Source organism: Hibiscus syriacus, unplaced genomic scaffold, assembly GCF_006381635.1.
Source record: "Hibiscus syriacus cultivar Baekdansim isolate YM2019G1 unplaced genomic scaffold, ASM638163v2 tig00111473_pilon, whole genome shotgun sequence".
Classification (NCBI taxonomy): domain Eukaryota; kingdom Viridiplantae; phylum Streptophyta; class Magnoliopsida; order Malvales; family Malvaceae; genus Hibiscus; species Hibiscus syriacus.
The window spans coordinates 261,886-276,036 of record NW_024063101.1 but is presented as its reverse complement, the minus strand read 5'-3'; the positions used below and the strand labels follow the sequence as shown (position 1 = coordinate 276,036).

The window sequence follows — 14,151 nt, the reverse complement described above, 5'->3', positions numbered from 1 at the left end:
AACTGCTTTCCCATGATCATCATGTCTCATTAGTCGCTTGAGCGTAATAAAAAATCTAGTGTGTGAAAAAAATATATAAAACCATTTGAATTTCAAATGGTTGCAAAATGCGTAGAGTGTATATATATATATATATATATATATATAACCATTCGAATTGCAGCAAACGGTTGCAAATTTTCCACCAGTTGCGTACGCGCATATATATATTAATAGATATGAGTTCAGTCTAAGGAAGGTTAAATAATATGTAGCAGTTAGGATTTATTAAATCACGAATCACTTCGATGAAGAGAGTGAACCCGAATCACCTTGACGTCAATCGAATCCCGTTGGACCCAATACCTCATCGGGACGTAAAAAGAGTGTTGCTCGTTAAATAAGCAGATTTCAAATGTTCTAGGTGTGGGTCTTTCCCCTTAGACGCGTAAGTATTATCGATTTAAATTTGTAGAATATTAGTATGTACATGTGTGTTTCTCATAATTTAGAGTTAAACTAATTATTTTGTATATTCGTAAGTCCATTTAGTTTAATACGAGTATATTTTCCCAAAGCGTTTCATAAATTTTTTTAAATTAATAACTATTATGTATGGCGAATATATGAAAAAATAAAGCATGATTATATTATTTATATGTTCGTAGAAGCATGTGGTATTGAATGTTGTTGTGTGAAATTCTAAAATGTCAAGGCATACTATTTCTTGTGGTGGAAATATTAATTTATATGTGTTGAAACTTTGCATAATTATATATATATATATATCAGAGTTTTAATTATTGGAGTCATTGTTATTGGAGTATCGGGGGTTAGTGGATTGTATTTTATTGTCGGAGTCACTGTTATTGGAGTCATTGTTAATGGAGTCGTTGTTATTAGAGATGGTATCGGAGATGGAGATATTGATAAATTTAAATTACATAAGTGTTTAGAAATTGGTACTTTGGTAATGGTTATTAAATGCATAATTTCTCTTATATGATGTAATTATATATTTCTTGCTTGCTATCATAATTAAATGTGTATGTTTCGCTTGTAAATTTTATTACTTGTTTGAATTAGTTTCAGACCACACTGGGCTTTGGCTCATCTCGTTTCTTTCTTCCCTTTCAAACGGTTTGGGTTATTAGGATCGGATCGATATCTTGATGATCAAGTCTCAATTACCAGTATTTTACTCGTATGATTTCTTTCAATAATTGACAGAATGTGACATTTGGTTTTAATTTTAATTAATTTGAAACTGTATATAAAATTTTCATACCTCTATAAATTTTCAAGTATTTGGACTAATTTTATCTTATGTTAAAATGTTTATTTTTTATTACTATAAAATATTTATTTTAATCATATAAAATTTCTAAGTCTCTTTATGGAGCGCGATTGAAACATCTAGGTCGGGTATCGAGTGTTACAATATCGATACTTAAAAGATAATATTGATACTGTAAGGTCGGTACCGATACCGGAGAATTTTTTGTGGGCTTTAATAACCAAGAATTTTAATAGGCAAACGAGGTTTCCCAAAACGCTCTAATAACCTTTAAATAAGACTACAAGTGAAAACCATAAAAATGATTAATCACATTAGAAACAAGATCAATTAGGGTGACATAAAACTAACCTTGATTGATGCTTAGGAAACGACCAAGACACAGGAGTTCCTTTAGCAAAGATAGCAGTGTCGAGGTATAGAATCAGTTCAGATATCCTTAGGTAGCGCCTGAGGCACTCTAAACTGATTAACTAGGGTGCGAGATCCAACAATCGCGAGGGGTTAGTTATTCGAGAGTGTTATGTGCAATGTAGAGATTTCAGACCATATCCTTGGTAGACTAGAGGGGTGCGTGAGCTCTAAGATGCAGAAGCCCTCAGTCACACTATGATGTCTACCATAGATTAGAGAGCGAGTGTACGAGTATACTCAATAATGTATGTGATTGAATAGCTTGATGTATTTTTTATGCACTTTTAGTATGATCTAGTTGTTAGTAAGACACTATGATAATTAGTTCAGCGTTTAGAATTTATTTCCTACGCAAATTAGTAGAAGAGCAATGAAAAGCCTTTTGTCTAGCTTGATTCTAGACCCATATTCAGAGTATCGTACATCTCGATTTCTTCTTAGAGGGCATGTATATTTGTAATTTCTGTTTTGTATATTCGAGTTATAAATTATTTAAATTGATGGTTTGTATAAAATGAAATGATTATTACTGGGAGCTCCTGATGTAAATTGTTTTATATAAATGTTGTCGTTTTATTTCATTATGAATATTTGTAAGTGATTGTTTTATTAATCAAGTAAGGAAACTTTTTTGTTAGCCACTCTGGTGGTTTCGTGTGACACTCTGATCGGTCGACTGTGTGTCATAATGGTTTAAGGTGTTCCATACACGCGTCGATGAAACAATCCGAAATGAGCCATCACGCGCCGAAGAGTAGCATTTACAAACAGTTTCGAGTAACTTTGGCAAGAAATCAATACATAATCAATCAAATCAGAATCCTAAAGAAAGGAAACAAATGGAACCGATCAAAAATCGTAGAAAGCAACAAATCAGCAAGAAAAGTCAACATGCAAGCAACGAAATCATGTTAGATACTGTAGATTATGGGATTCGAATCGCACATTGAGGGAAAGAAGCATATGCCATCGATTATATATTCATGCGAAGAAAAGGAAAAAAATTCATTCAAAAGACAAGAGTAAAAAGGAAAACCGAAGAGAAAGAGAGAAGGGCAAACTTAGCTTGTTGAGGAGAAGAGACAACGTCGAGAATCACAAAGTCGCCGAAAAAGGTGAGGAGGCTGAGAGTCTTTATTTAGATCTACGGAAGAGGACTCTTTGCACGGTTATTTCATGGGTAGATCAGGGTTCATGATTGAAAGACGATTGATTTGGTGACTTTTGGGTTTTCCGGCCACCGTGGATGGTGGTTGGAGCGATGAGGGCTTGCCGGAGAAAGTGATCAGAGAGGGAAAAGAGAGTTGAGAGGTTTTATTTTTTGAGAGAAGGGGAAAATGAGCCAAAAAGACAAATTGGAGGCTATTTATAGGGATTGCTTTGCAATTATAAGAAGATTAAATTATTTTTGCAATCCTCACATTTTGATGCATAATTCATTTTGGTCACTATTTTTAATTTTGCCAATAAATTTTAGTTTTATTCAATTTAATCTTTCCTTCATTTCACTTTATTTGGATGCATTGACAATTTTTTTCCATTGTTGTGATTTATATCTTTTTTATTTTTTCATATTTTTTATTTTACTTTTTTATCTTAACATCGCTTTTTTCTTTTAAAGGAATCCATTAAATTTTCGAATAATCGAGGGTAAGTAATTCGGATCGAACTTAAATTTTTATTTAAATTTATAATTTTCATATTTAAGACAACGCAGTAATCGATTGGTACCGGAAGGGCGATTCGAGGGTGCTCATTCTTCCTCGATCGTAAATGACTCCCGAATCCAAAATATCTCTCGTAAGACGTAGACTCAGCAAATGAGCAAAATCAAGGTGTCTGATCTACCTCATTCGAAATGATCGGTGGTGATTCCATCACGATTCCAAATCGGAACACAAACCAGGACCACCCGAAGGACCGTTGTGACATAGTTGAGGTTCAACAATTTTAACTACATAGTTGAGGTTCAATGATTTTAACGTTCTTATATCTTTAACTTTGCAAGACAACAATCGTGACAAACACGTTATAAATTATTGAAATTATTGTCCCGGGTTTAAAATTTAACACCTCAAATAGTCATGCCAACAACTAGAAATTTCGAATCAACGATCATCTCAAGGAACTAGTCACGTGACGAAATCATCACATAGGTGTGATAAATTTCTAAACAATTAATACAATATTAGGGTCCATGGGACTCACATAACGATGGTCATTAAAAAATAATATTCAAGAGAACTCATCAAGATAATATGATTAGTTTCCCTATATTGTAACAAATGTCTTATTTCTCAAAATAATTTTTGAGCTACTGTAGAAGCCTAAATAAAAGCTAATGAGTGTTGACACAAGTGGTTAAGATTCAGGAATTTGAATTTATAAGGCTAAGTTCGAATCCTACCACCATCACTCTTGGTGGACAATTTGTAAATTCATATGTAAATCCTAATTAAGTCTTAGATATGTCCTGACCCTGGACTGAGGAGCCACCCTTAACCTAAACTTTTGTTGTACAAAAAAAAAGCCATAATAAAAATATTGCCTAGATTATTGGACTAGTTTTACCCGCTTCGATATATATTTTTTATTTCACCCAGTTTTGTGTGTACCGTTACCTATATTTTCGAATAAAATAACTATAATTTATTTCAAACATATATACACTGTACCATTATCTAGTATAAATTATTTGTAAACTTTAATATAAAAAATATTATATTTTAAATATTAAAATAATTTATAAACACAATTCGTACAAATTTAAATATAGAATGTTATATACTTTTGGGAAAACTATTATATATATATATATATATAAATATTAGGAAACTGAATATATTTAATTGGTTTAACTCTAAAATGACAAAAAAATGCTTATTTGATAGTGATAACAGAAAACCATTTGCACAGCGTTTTTGTATTGTCAAAAGGTACTTATCGACAACAAAAGTAATTCCAAAAACAATTGAACTTGCAGCACCATAAAGAGTAGAAGCATGAGCATGACATAAAACCAAGAAAGTTGAATATGTGGAAGTAGTAAAATCTTGCATACGATACGAGCAAAGACAACATTTTTATGAATGTCAGCACATGGTGCAGCAGCAATGGTTCAGATTACAGTTATCCATTCCATGTATATAAACGAAAGCTAGTAACCTATAGAACAATCAAGAACAGTGTGGTGAACTAAGCAGCCTCAGCAAAACCGATTTCGAGATTACCGTAGTCGAAAACGGTATGGTATACCCCCATGAATACATCTCCCAGAATCCTGCAAATTAATCCCATCATTCATATGCATCCATACACACATATAGAGCAAATTGAGGAACAAAATCAGTGCTACTAACCACAGAGGACCCCTTGGTGGGGGCACGTCCAAAGCCGTGAATCCACTCACACACACTGTGGCAATACCTTCTCCAGCTCTCACAACATACTGCAAAATCAATAATATGTCAATCTTTGGAGTCAAATTGGCATTACCAAGAGAAAGCAAAAAAGAACCTGGTCCGGAGTGAGCTTAAACGGCTTGTCCGCAATCGTGAACGTAATATCCGGCATCGATGAAATTCTCCGGCAGTCGATTACCGACTCTCCCATCGGACTTGGTAGGCTCTTGCACAACTGTTATTGTAACATGGATTAATTTGTCTGTTTCTCCCATAAGTTATGACATGTTTTAAAATGTAAACTACCTCATTCACGTAGTTGAGAACTGTGTCTTTGGTCTGCTTTTGTTTAAGCTGATTCTGAATCCAAATGGCAGTCATCTGACAGGCAGCGCACAGAACTTTGTCCCCAACTGATAACTCTTCCTTGTTTTCCTTCTCAACCACTGTTTTAATTACTCTGCTTCTCACAACATGAGAACCTCAGTTAACACAAGGAAAGCTTTTCAAGTGCAGTTAGGGGTTTAAATGAATCGAGCTTGCATTCATGTTCATATTCGATCCGTATTTGTTTAAATTTTCAATATCGTATTCATATTAATTTATTTATTTTTAAAGATATTCGTGTTCATTTAGTTTTTACGAACATGTTCATTTAATAATCCTGAACATGCTAATTAATTGTTTGACAACCAAAACTCTCTTTCTTCCTTTTATTTGCAAGCTGAAAAAAATAGTGAAATTGTGCCCTAGTCCTTAATATCTTTAGACTTCACATTTTGAACTCTACAATCTATCTTATGTTCAATTTAGTCCATATATTTAGTAATATTTAAAATATAAAATAAATTTGAAAAATGAAAAACTAGTAAACGAGCTTGTAAGCAAGTCAATAAACGATCTTGGTCGTGAACATAAAAGAACCAAACAGACTTTTATCCGTGTTTGTTTTCTCATTAAATGAACACAAAACTTTTGTTAATATTTATTTATTCAACTTAACAAACAAACATAAATGAATCTTATACGAACTGATCACGAATAATTCATCGAACAATATGGTCATTTATACCCGTGCAGTGGATTACTAAAATGAATACCTCATATCGTGAGTCTCATTGAAAAGACATAAGCCGATCTGGGTACAGACTACGTCGGGTTGCACCTGCAGAAATATAAAGGAATACCAGAATTGTATGTGTATAATTATAAGAAGGTAATTAAGTAAAATAAACGCACCCCTGATACTAAGAGTTGCCATATGAGATCACCATACTGAGAGACAACTTCTTTACATTCAGCACTGACCACTCCTTCAGCTCCAATAGCGTGATTGATTTCAGTAACAACTGCCTGAACTCACCACATGTTATTAATTGAACATTAAACTCGAAACACCGAGTATGTATATCTATATAAAGAGGTCCTACTGTGGGGCCAGCAAGTAAGGATGTTCCAGAATCCACAATAGCAGCACATCTTCCCACACAAACACCTGTGGAATGGTTTCCAATAAGGAAGTCCCCCATCTCAAACTGGAAAAACAAATTCAAAACATTATACAGAAAGAATACCACTCTTGCAATAAAGAAATCCACAAGTTTGACAACGTCAGGATAATTTATCGTTTTAAGGCATGTTCAGGGAGTCTAAAATACGATCGATTAATATAAAGTTATAAAAAGACTATCGGATGTAACCGAAAATCTTTCGAGTGCATAACTCTTCATAGTAGATTGAGTAATATTTTAGAAAATATTATATTCTCTATAATAAATCATGTAAATTGTATAACTATTTTGGTTGCAACATAAAAATTTACCGTAAAAAAACTTATGTAACATTCTCGGTTGTAACTGAAATTATTATCAATTATGTAATCTTTTCGAGTAGCTAGGATAACATCATATGTTAAAACCCGTCCCAATATAGCATTTTCGATTGTAACAAAAAATTACTATCAATTGTATAACTTTATATAATAAGAAAAATAATATTTTATGTTAAAACTCATAGTAAATTAACCTTAATTTTTTTTTGCACAGCAAAACTATAGCATGTTTATTGTTTAGCATTACTTTTGGATGTCCAAACCCTTTCCGACTACAATAATAACGCTAAACCAAGGAAAATTTTAAAATACAACTTGTTAATATAAAGTTTAAAATGGTAGAAATCGGTTGTAATAAAAAATATTTTCAAGATTGGACAGAAAAACTTTTTTGTTGTAATCGAAAATATTATATTCTTCATAAAATTTTCGGTTATAAGTCTTAAACAACTGCAATATAACTTTTTAATTGCAACTGTTAAAAATGTATATAACATTTTAGCTAGGTTGAACACCATAATAGTTTAGGTTAAAAGTTATTTTAAATTAGTCTAAAATAAAACTGGCGTATTTCAGAACTACCCTAAACCAGCCATTAGTGACTCTCCACTCACCTGCCAATAGCCTTTATGAGTAATAGGAACGTAAGTATGCTTGCCCTTATAGTGCGTAGGATCAACACCGCCAAAAACAATTTCACCTCCGTATGTGGCGGATGGATCCCTGTTAAGCCAGAATGAAAACACATCCTCTCTAACAACACCTTGCTTCAACATATTGTACCTGTATGTACTCTTGTCGTGCTTTACTTAGTGCAACCCACAACAACAATGGAAGTAAAACAAAAAACAAACACTAGCATACCACACAGGAGTAGTATTCCCCACTGAGATCTCCTCGAATCCAAGCCCAAGGATTCCATCAAACTTCGCTAACACAAAAGTAGGGAAACTTCCTTCACGAGTAGCCTCGATGAAAACCTTAAGATTGAAAGAAAAGAAATTTGAAAGAGTTAATTTTCCTAATAAAAGGAACTCAAAAAGAAAAGAAAACCCACTTGATCCTTAACGACAAGACCCCCAACTTCAATATTATCTTGACTGAAGAAACCAGATATTGATCCTGATCCATAATTTATTTCACAAGGTTTTCCTGAATCAAACACAAAAAGTAAGAGAAGCCATGTACATAACTTTGGAGTCCAAACAACAAGCATCTTGAACGCATGATTGAGATGGAACAGAAAAATTACCAATCTTGGTGTATGTACTGGATCGGCTAGACTTATATTTCGAGTGGAAATAGCAAGCAATCTGCAAATAGATATGAATAAAAGGTAAGATTAGTAATGCTAGCATAAGGATAGCGTAGCAACAACAGTTGTAGAATTGAGAAGAAACGTACAGAGAAGTAGCACTTGGAAGAAGGAACCCAGAGATTGGAACTACCGGTGTCAAAAATGACGGTGAAGTTTTGTGGAGGTGAGCCAATGCCTATGACTCCATAATATTGGGCATCCATGTAGTTTTTAAGAGGTATTACCTCTCCGTCTGAACTTGCGATGTTATGAAGCATGCCCCTTGCAATTCTGGCAGTCTTGATACCATTAAGATCCAATCTTTGCTTCTTCAAAGTAAGCCGGGATAGGGCAGCAGAGGGAGAGAGGAGAACTAAGGTTGTAAAGACCCACAAACACAAAGTCAGTTGAACAAGTTTGTGCGCCATGTTTACAGAAACACCTGAAACATTAAAGAGAGAGTCAATTCATGGGTCATGCTCATGCATGAAAAAGATGAGCCAAAAACAAGGAGCTAAGCAAGGTATGCATGCATATATAGAGTTGCATGAAGCCATGAAGTGAAAACAGGGTCATGCTCTCACATGGCACAGTTCCATGAAGTAACACTATATATTGTATTACCTTTTCTAAGAAAAGCTTTAAAGATGTTAGCTGCTGTGGGTGTGGGTGTGGGTGCCGCTGAGATTCCAAGCTTCAAAACCATAAACAATTGCGTAGACGAAGACTATGCATTGCATGCTCCTCTAACCACCACGAGAAATGATTAGCTCCAAACTAAGTCAAGTGACCCTTCCATATTTATCTATGAGTAGCCCACTATCACATATGGGACTTGCTTTGTCTGGTTTTCGAAATATAATCACGCTTAAGTTGGCGCGTGGATAATATTATTGTTTATAAATTCTTTAATTTTTTTAATAGTTCGGGTGATCAAAACATTAAAATATAGTATTTATTAAAAAAAATTTGAACTATTGAGAATATACATACCTTATAAATGCAGATGCTATTATCCAAAATTTCAAGAGAGAACAACACTCAAACCTTAAATCACTTCAATTTATTTTACTTTTTAGAACAATTTCTACCTAAAGGAGGAAAAATGTAATTTTACTTTTAATGCGTATTGAATATGCAACCTAAGAGAGAGAAGATGTATTAATTCGAAATTTTTAAATATATATTATAGATATTGTTGACTAAATCTCTTAATTTTTAAATATGAAAATAATTAATTAATTGATACTAAAAACTATAAGCTAATCTTTAATAAATGAAAATAATTTGAGAGAATTATATATATATATATATATATATATATATATATATATATATTAATGTACGTCTTTGTTCTTTCACATACTTTATTACATTTTTTTATACATAACTAATTAAATTCTAATTGAATTTGGTGGCATGAGCACGTATACCCTAAGGAGGTGTTTGGTTCAAGGATTGTGGGATTCTCATGGGATGAGAATCCCACATTCCCATGTTTGGTTGGCCGAGAATCTCATTCCCGGTAATGTTTTATTATCAATAGTATATTTTTTTGAGTATATTACCGGGAATATCATTACCTCCCTCCCTTAGGTATTGTAACATTATCGGCGTTTTGGACTAAAATGCCCTTAAATTTTTATTTTTTTTCAAAAATATCATTCTTCTGTCATTGAATAATAAAAATTCTACGAAGGTTAAATTACAAATTTATCCTTAAATTATTTTAGATTTACAAAAAAAATCTATAATTAAAATTTTATATGAAGTTCAGGGGTTAAATTTTTTTTACCCTTTCATTAAACCTTCTTTATATTTTTAATTTTGTAAAAAAATTTATATAAATATTATGAATTTAATTTTTTAAAGAAAATATATAAATATTTTACAATTTGTAATATTATACAAATATATAATAAGGACAATTTGGTCAAATATACATTCCAATAATCTTTTATTCCTTTAACCAAACACGATAATCTTATATTCATGCTAAACCAACCAAACACAAAATACAACATTCCCAGTAATCCTATTTCCTGATAATCTTTTATTCTCACTAGTAATCTTACATTCCGTGAACTAAACGCACCCTAAGGTTATGGGTTCAAGCCTCGTCAACTACCTAAATCCCATCTTTCCTCTACTTTTGCTGCAGAGTGGGGTTTACTTTAATTTGTTTGTTCTTGTTCTGGTAGAGTGATGGGTTTTGTTAGTTTGTTGGGGTTTTGTTAATTGTTTGTTTGTACAGAGATGGTTACTTTAGATGAATAATACTTCATTTATCCAATATATATATATATATATATATTAACATTCTCTTACTTTAAACTATAATTCATACATTATTGGGATATTTTATACACACCTTTTACCGCTTCACCTATAATCATTTACTGATTTAATTTATTCAAATAATATTCGTTTATAAAATATTTTTTTTCTAACTTTAGTGTAACTTATATTAATTTTTTTTAAAAAAAACTATAAACTTAACTTTATTTGCTTAATAGTCTATGATTATTACTAGGGTTGAGTAAAACTCGACTCGACTTAAAAAAATAATATTTTTAATTTTAAGTTATTCGAGTCAACTCGAATTATAAATTTGGTTTTCGAGTTCGAGTTAAGTTAAAATTTTGAATTTTTGAGTTACTCGAAAAACTAAAAATTGAAAAAATATTTTGACAGTTTTACGATTTAGTCCCTAATTTCATTATTTCTTCAATTCCTCTTCATTTTAAGTCTATTTTTTTACCAAATTTGAGCCACATGCTCCTAAGCCATAGTAGAATACATGTGTACATTCAATTCCTCTTTTTGGTAACAATTTTTTTATTTTTCAATTTAGACCTTTAATTTTTCATAATCTTCTTTTCCTTCAATTTGTGATTTAGTTTAAGTCTCCTTTTTACCAAATTTCAACCACATGCTCATATACCAAAATAGAATACCTATGTAACTTCAATTGTTATTTTTTAACTAAAGATGTACTCTCTTTTTTATTTAGTCCCTTAACTTTGCATTTTACTCAATTTGGTCTTTTGACTACAATTGTTTACAAATTCTTTATTCTCATCAGATCCTTGACTCATTTATACTCTCATCAATATTTTATCCTCAAAATACCTTCTTTAAAATATAATATTATGAATATGTTTCATAATTTTAGATTGTATTTGATATATTAAATAAAATTATAATATGAAAGAATATAATGTGTGTGTGTGTATATATATATATATTATGGTTAGATAAAGTCTAAAAAATTGGAACAAATCATTGCCATGATACTATAAATAATTATAATAAAATTAGTATAGAAACTCGAATAACTTGACTCGAATTTCTTAAACTTGATTAGACTTAAACAAATACGACTCGTCAACTCGGAATTTTTTTGACTCAACTCGACTCGACTCAATCAAATGCTCACCCCTAGTTATTACAAATATTTTTAAGCAGTAACAATACATACACCTTATAAATGTAGTTCCTCATATCCATGTTCTTTAAGAAAAAAAATCCATTTTACCACTAAAATTGCTCGACATAACCTTACTCTAAATGACAATAAACATTACAATTGGTATGTTTTTGTCTTCTCATACTTTCCTAAATCATTAAATAAAAAAGTTACTTGAAATTTAAATATATGATCAAAACTTTTATACACAAAATTTTCGTCACTTTATCTATATTTATTTAATAACACAAATTTTCAAATAAAGTTTGTTACATATAAGTATATTTCTTCTGTTATTAATATATATTATTCCAGGATTGATTTAGTTTGGTGTGGTTGAGTCTTAAGAAAATATGAAAACGAAAAATATAATGATTATAATAGTAATTTAATTTTTTACAGTTTAATCAAAAAAATTAATTGTACAGTAAATAATTATTATTAAAAAAATTCCAAAATATTTAAGTTTAAATTAAATTATTTTTACTATATAATTTTTTAATAAATTTTATTAATTAAAAATTATTTTTCACATGTACTAGATTATTATATTAGAATGTGAAATCCACGCGCAAAGAAAATTGCATTGCCTAGTGTGAGTAGTAAAAGAAAACAAATATGTACAATTATTACGGAAAGATGAGACTGAGAAAACAAATTCAAGGAAATTACAGAGAATGTTCCTGAGCACGACACCATAGAAATTGCTTTGAAACTTCCTTCCATATTATCCTCACAACAATAAAACAAACTGATCCACAAATACACCTCTTCTTACAGCTTAGGGATTGAGAGATACCACCTTCTTTATGTTATCCGTTTGTTGATGTACAAATTAGCTTGTAGTTGGCCATTTGTTTTGATGCAGTTGCTGCTTCTTGGATTTTATACTCTACTCTCCCAGAGGTTTTTTATCTCTTTTTTGCTCGGCTATTTCCTGGGAGTTGTTTTAGTTGTTTGTTTCAGCATAATGACAAAAATACTTTTTCAACGTTTATACAAATCATTATTTTGCTCTCTATTTTTAGGAGTGTTTCAACCCTCAACATTTCTATTTTGGTCAAAATACTACATGTAAATTGAAAATTATTAGTTGACGAGCGGTCAACATATTTATCTGATGCAATAATTTTACATCTGTATATATCTGATGTGATAATTTTATATCCGTTTAATTGATAGCATAACACATGACATATCATTACTCGAGGTTGATATGACACGTTACAACATTTTACGTAATATGACAATACCATATCATCATTTTGTGTAACATGACACATACTACATATTTACTTTGGTGATATGGCATGTGTCATATCAATGGGTTGTGCCATGTCATCAATTAAACAAATGTAAACATATAACGTCAGCAACATATTTTGACAGTTAGTCAACTAACGGTTTTCATATAACAAAGATTATTTTAACTAAAAATTAAAACATTAACGAGTGAAATGATCCTGAAATATTAAGAAACAAAGTGACCATTTGTATAAACTTTAGAGGCTATTTTGACATTACGTTTTTTTTTCTTTATAATTTTTTGTTATTATATGCGAAAACATAATTAGGTAAGGAACATTTACCCCGAAAAAATTTCACTTTTAATTAATTAAAAACAAGGATGATTACGGAGTTGGTACGGTCAGGGATGGATTGAGGGGCTGGTGGGGGTAATTTTCCTGAAAATTTAAATTTAACATAGAGTTTAGATTTTTTTCTATGTATTTTTTATTGAAAATATATTTTCGCCCCTTGAAATTTTAAAAGTTTAAGTTCGCCCCTCAAACATAAAATTTCATATACATCTCTCGGTATGGTGATCTTCCTTCTGAAAATTTTAAATTCTCATTTAATTTAATAAGTATTTTCTTTTAAAAATCTATTTTTGTTTCTAAAATTTTATTATTTCTTCGGATAACAAAAAATATTATGCTCATCTTATTAGAAATAATGTAGCATGCTTTGATTAGGATTATGTAAATAAGACCTTTATTCAAAACAAGCTGAATTTTGGAGATTTTGTTCTCTAATTTCATTATGCTAACAATTCAGTTGCCCCAACTTATACTGCATTGGTTGCATGTGTAGATATCTCACCATGCTCAGGATCCTCTCCAAAGTATTTGATAAAAAAATATCAAATTGCAATAATAGGTTCGATGATTGAAGTGGTCTTACATAACTCTACAACAATACCAGCTTTTGAGTGGCCCTGATGGACAATTATAAATATTCGTTACATAATTAGTTCATATTTATTACAGAAACTAATGTATTTAAAAAATTGAATAAAATTTTTCTATTTTTAAGCAAGTACATTTAGCCAGTCGGTCAAGCTGTTTATCTTTGTTTCTTAATATTTTTTTAGGTCATTAATTTTAGTTCTACTAAGAGTACTCCCCCTCTTTCACCTAGAGTTCCTCCTTCACCTCTCCTCTAGTAAGATTAGGATTAGAT

General features: G+C 31.1%; 1 protein-coding gene across 2 annotated transcripts; it reads right to left on the bottom strand.

Moving 5' to 3' along the window:
• Window positions 1-4,800: 4,800 nt before the first annotated feature.
• On the bottom strand, window positions 4,801-8,961 carry LOC120163634 (aspartic proteinase-like). Of its 2 annotated transcripts, none has more exons than XM_039173521.1 (13): window positions 8,844-8,961; window positions 8,327-8,661; window positions 8,175-8,235; window positions 7,980-8,074; window positions 7,787-7,902; window positions 7,537-7,705; window positions 6,522-6,626; window positions 6,331-6,444; window positions 6,192-6,256; window positions 5,398-5,554; window positions 5,207-5,326; window positions 5,050-5,138; window positions 4,801-4,970 (listed from the first exon to the last, which is right to left on the bottom strand). In XM_039173521.1, the coding sequence occupies exons 1-13, from the start codon at window positions 8,923-8,925 to the stop codon at window positions 4,886-4,888; spliced, it is 1,593 nt and encodes a 530-aa protein (XP_039029452.1). In that variant the 5' UTR covers window positions 8,926-8,961; the 3' UTR covers window positions 4,801-4,885. The 2 variants fall into 2 exon arrangements, with proteins under 2 accessions (XP_039029452.1, XP_039029453.1); XM_039173522.1 differs by having other exon boundaries at window positions 5,398-5,551.
• Between the last annotated feature and the right edge of the window lie 5,190 nt (window positions 8,962-14,151).

What these genes read in the sequence shown, in the direction of transcription:
- LOC120163634 (XM_039173521.1), bottom strand. Translation starts at nt 8,925, where the DNA reads ATGGTTTTGAAGCTTGGAATCTCAGCGGCACCCACACCCACACCCACA. An exon ending in CTTCCAAGTGCTACTTCTCT is followed by an intron (nt 8,236 to 8,326) that starts GTACGTTTCTTC and finishes ATCTATTTGCAG; the next exon opens with ATTGCTTGCTATTTCCACTC. An exon ending in GTCTTGTCGTTAAGGATCAA is followed by an intron (nt 7,903 to 7,979) that starts GTGGGTTTTCTT and finishes TTCAATCTTAAG; the next exon opens with GTTTTCATCGAGGCTACTCG.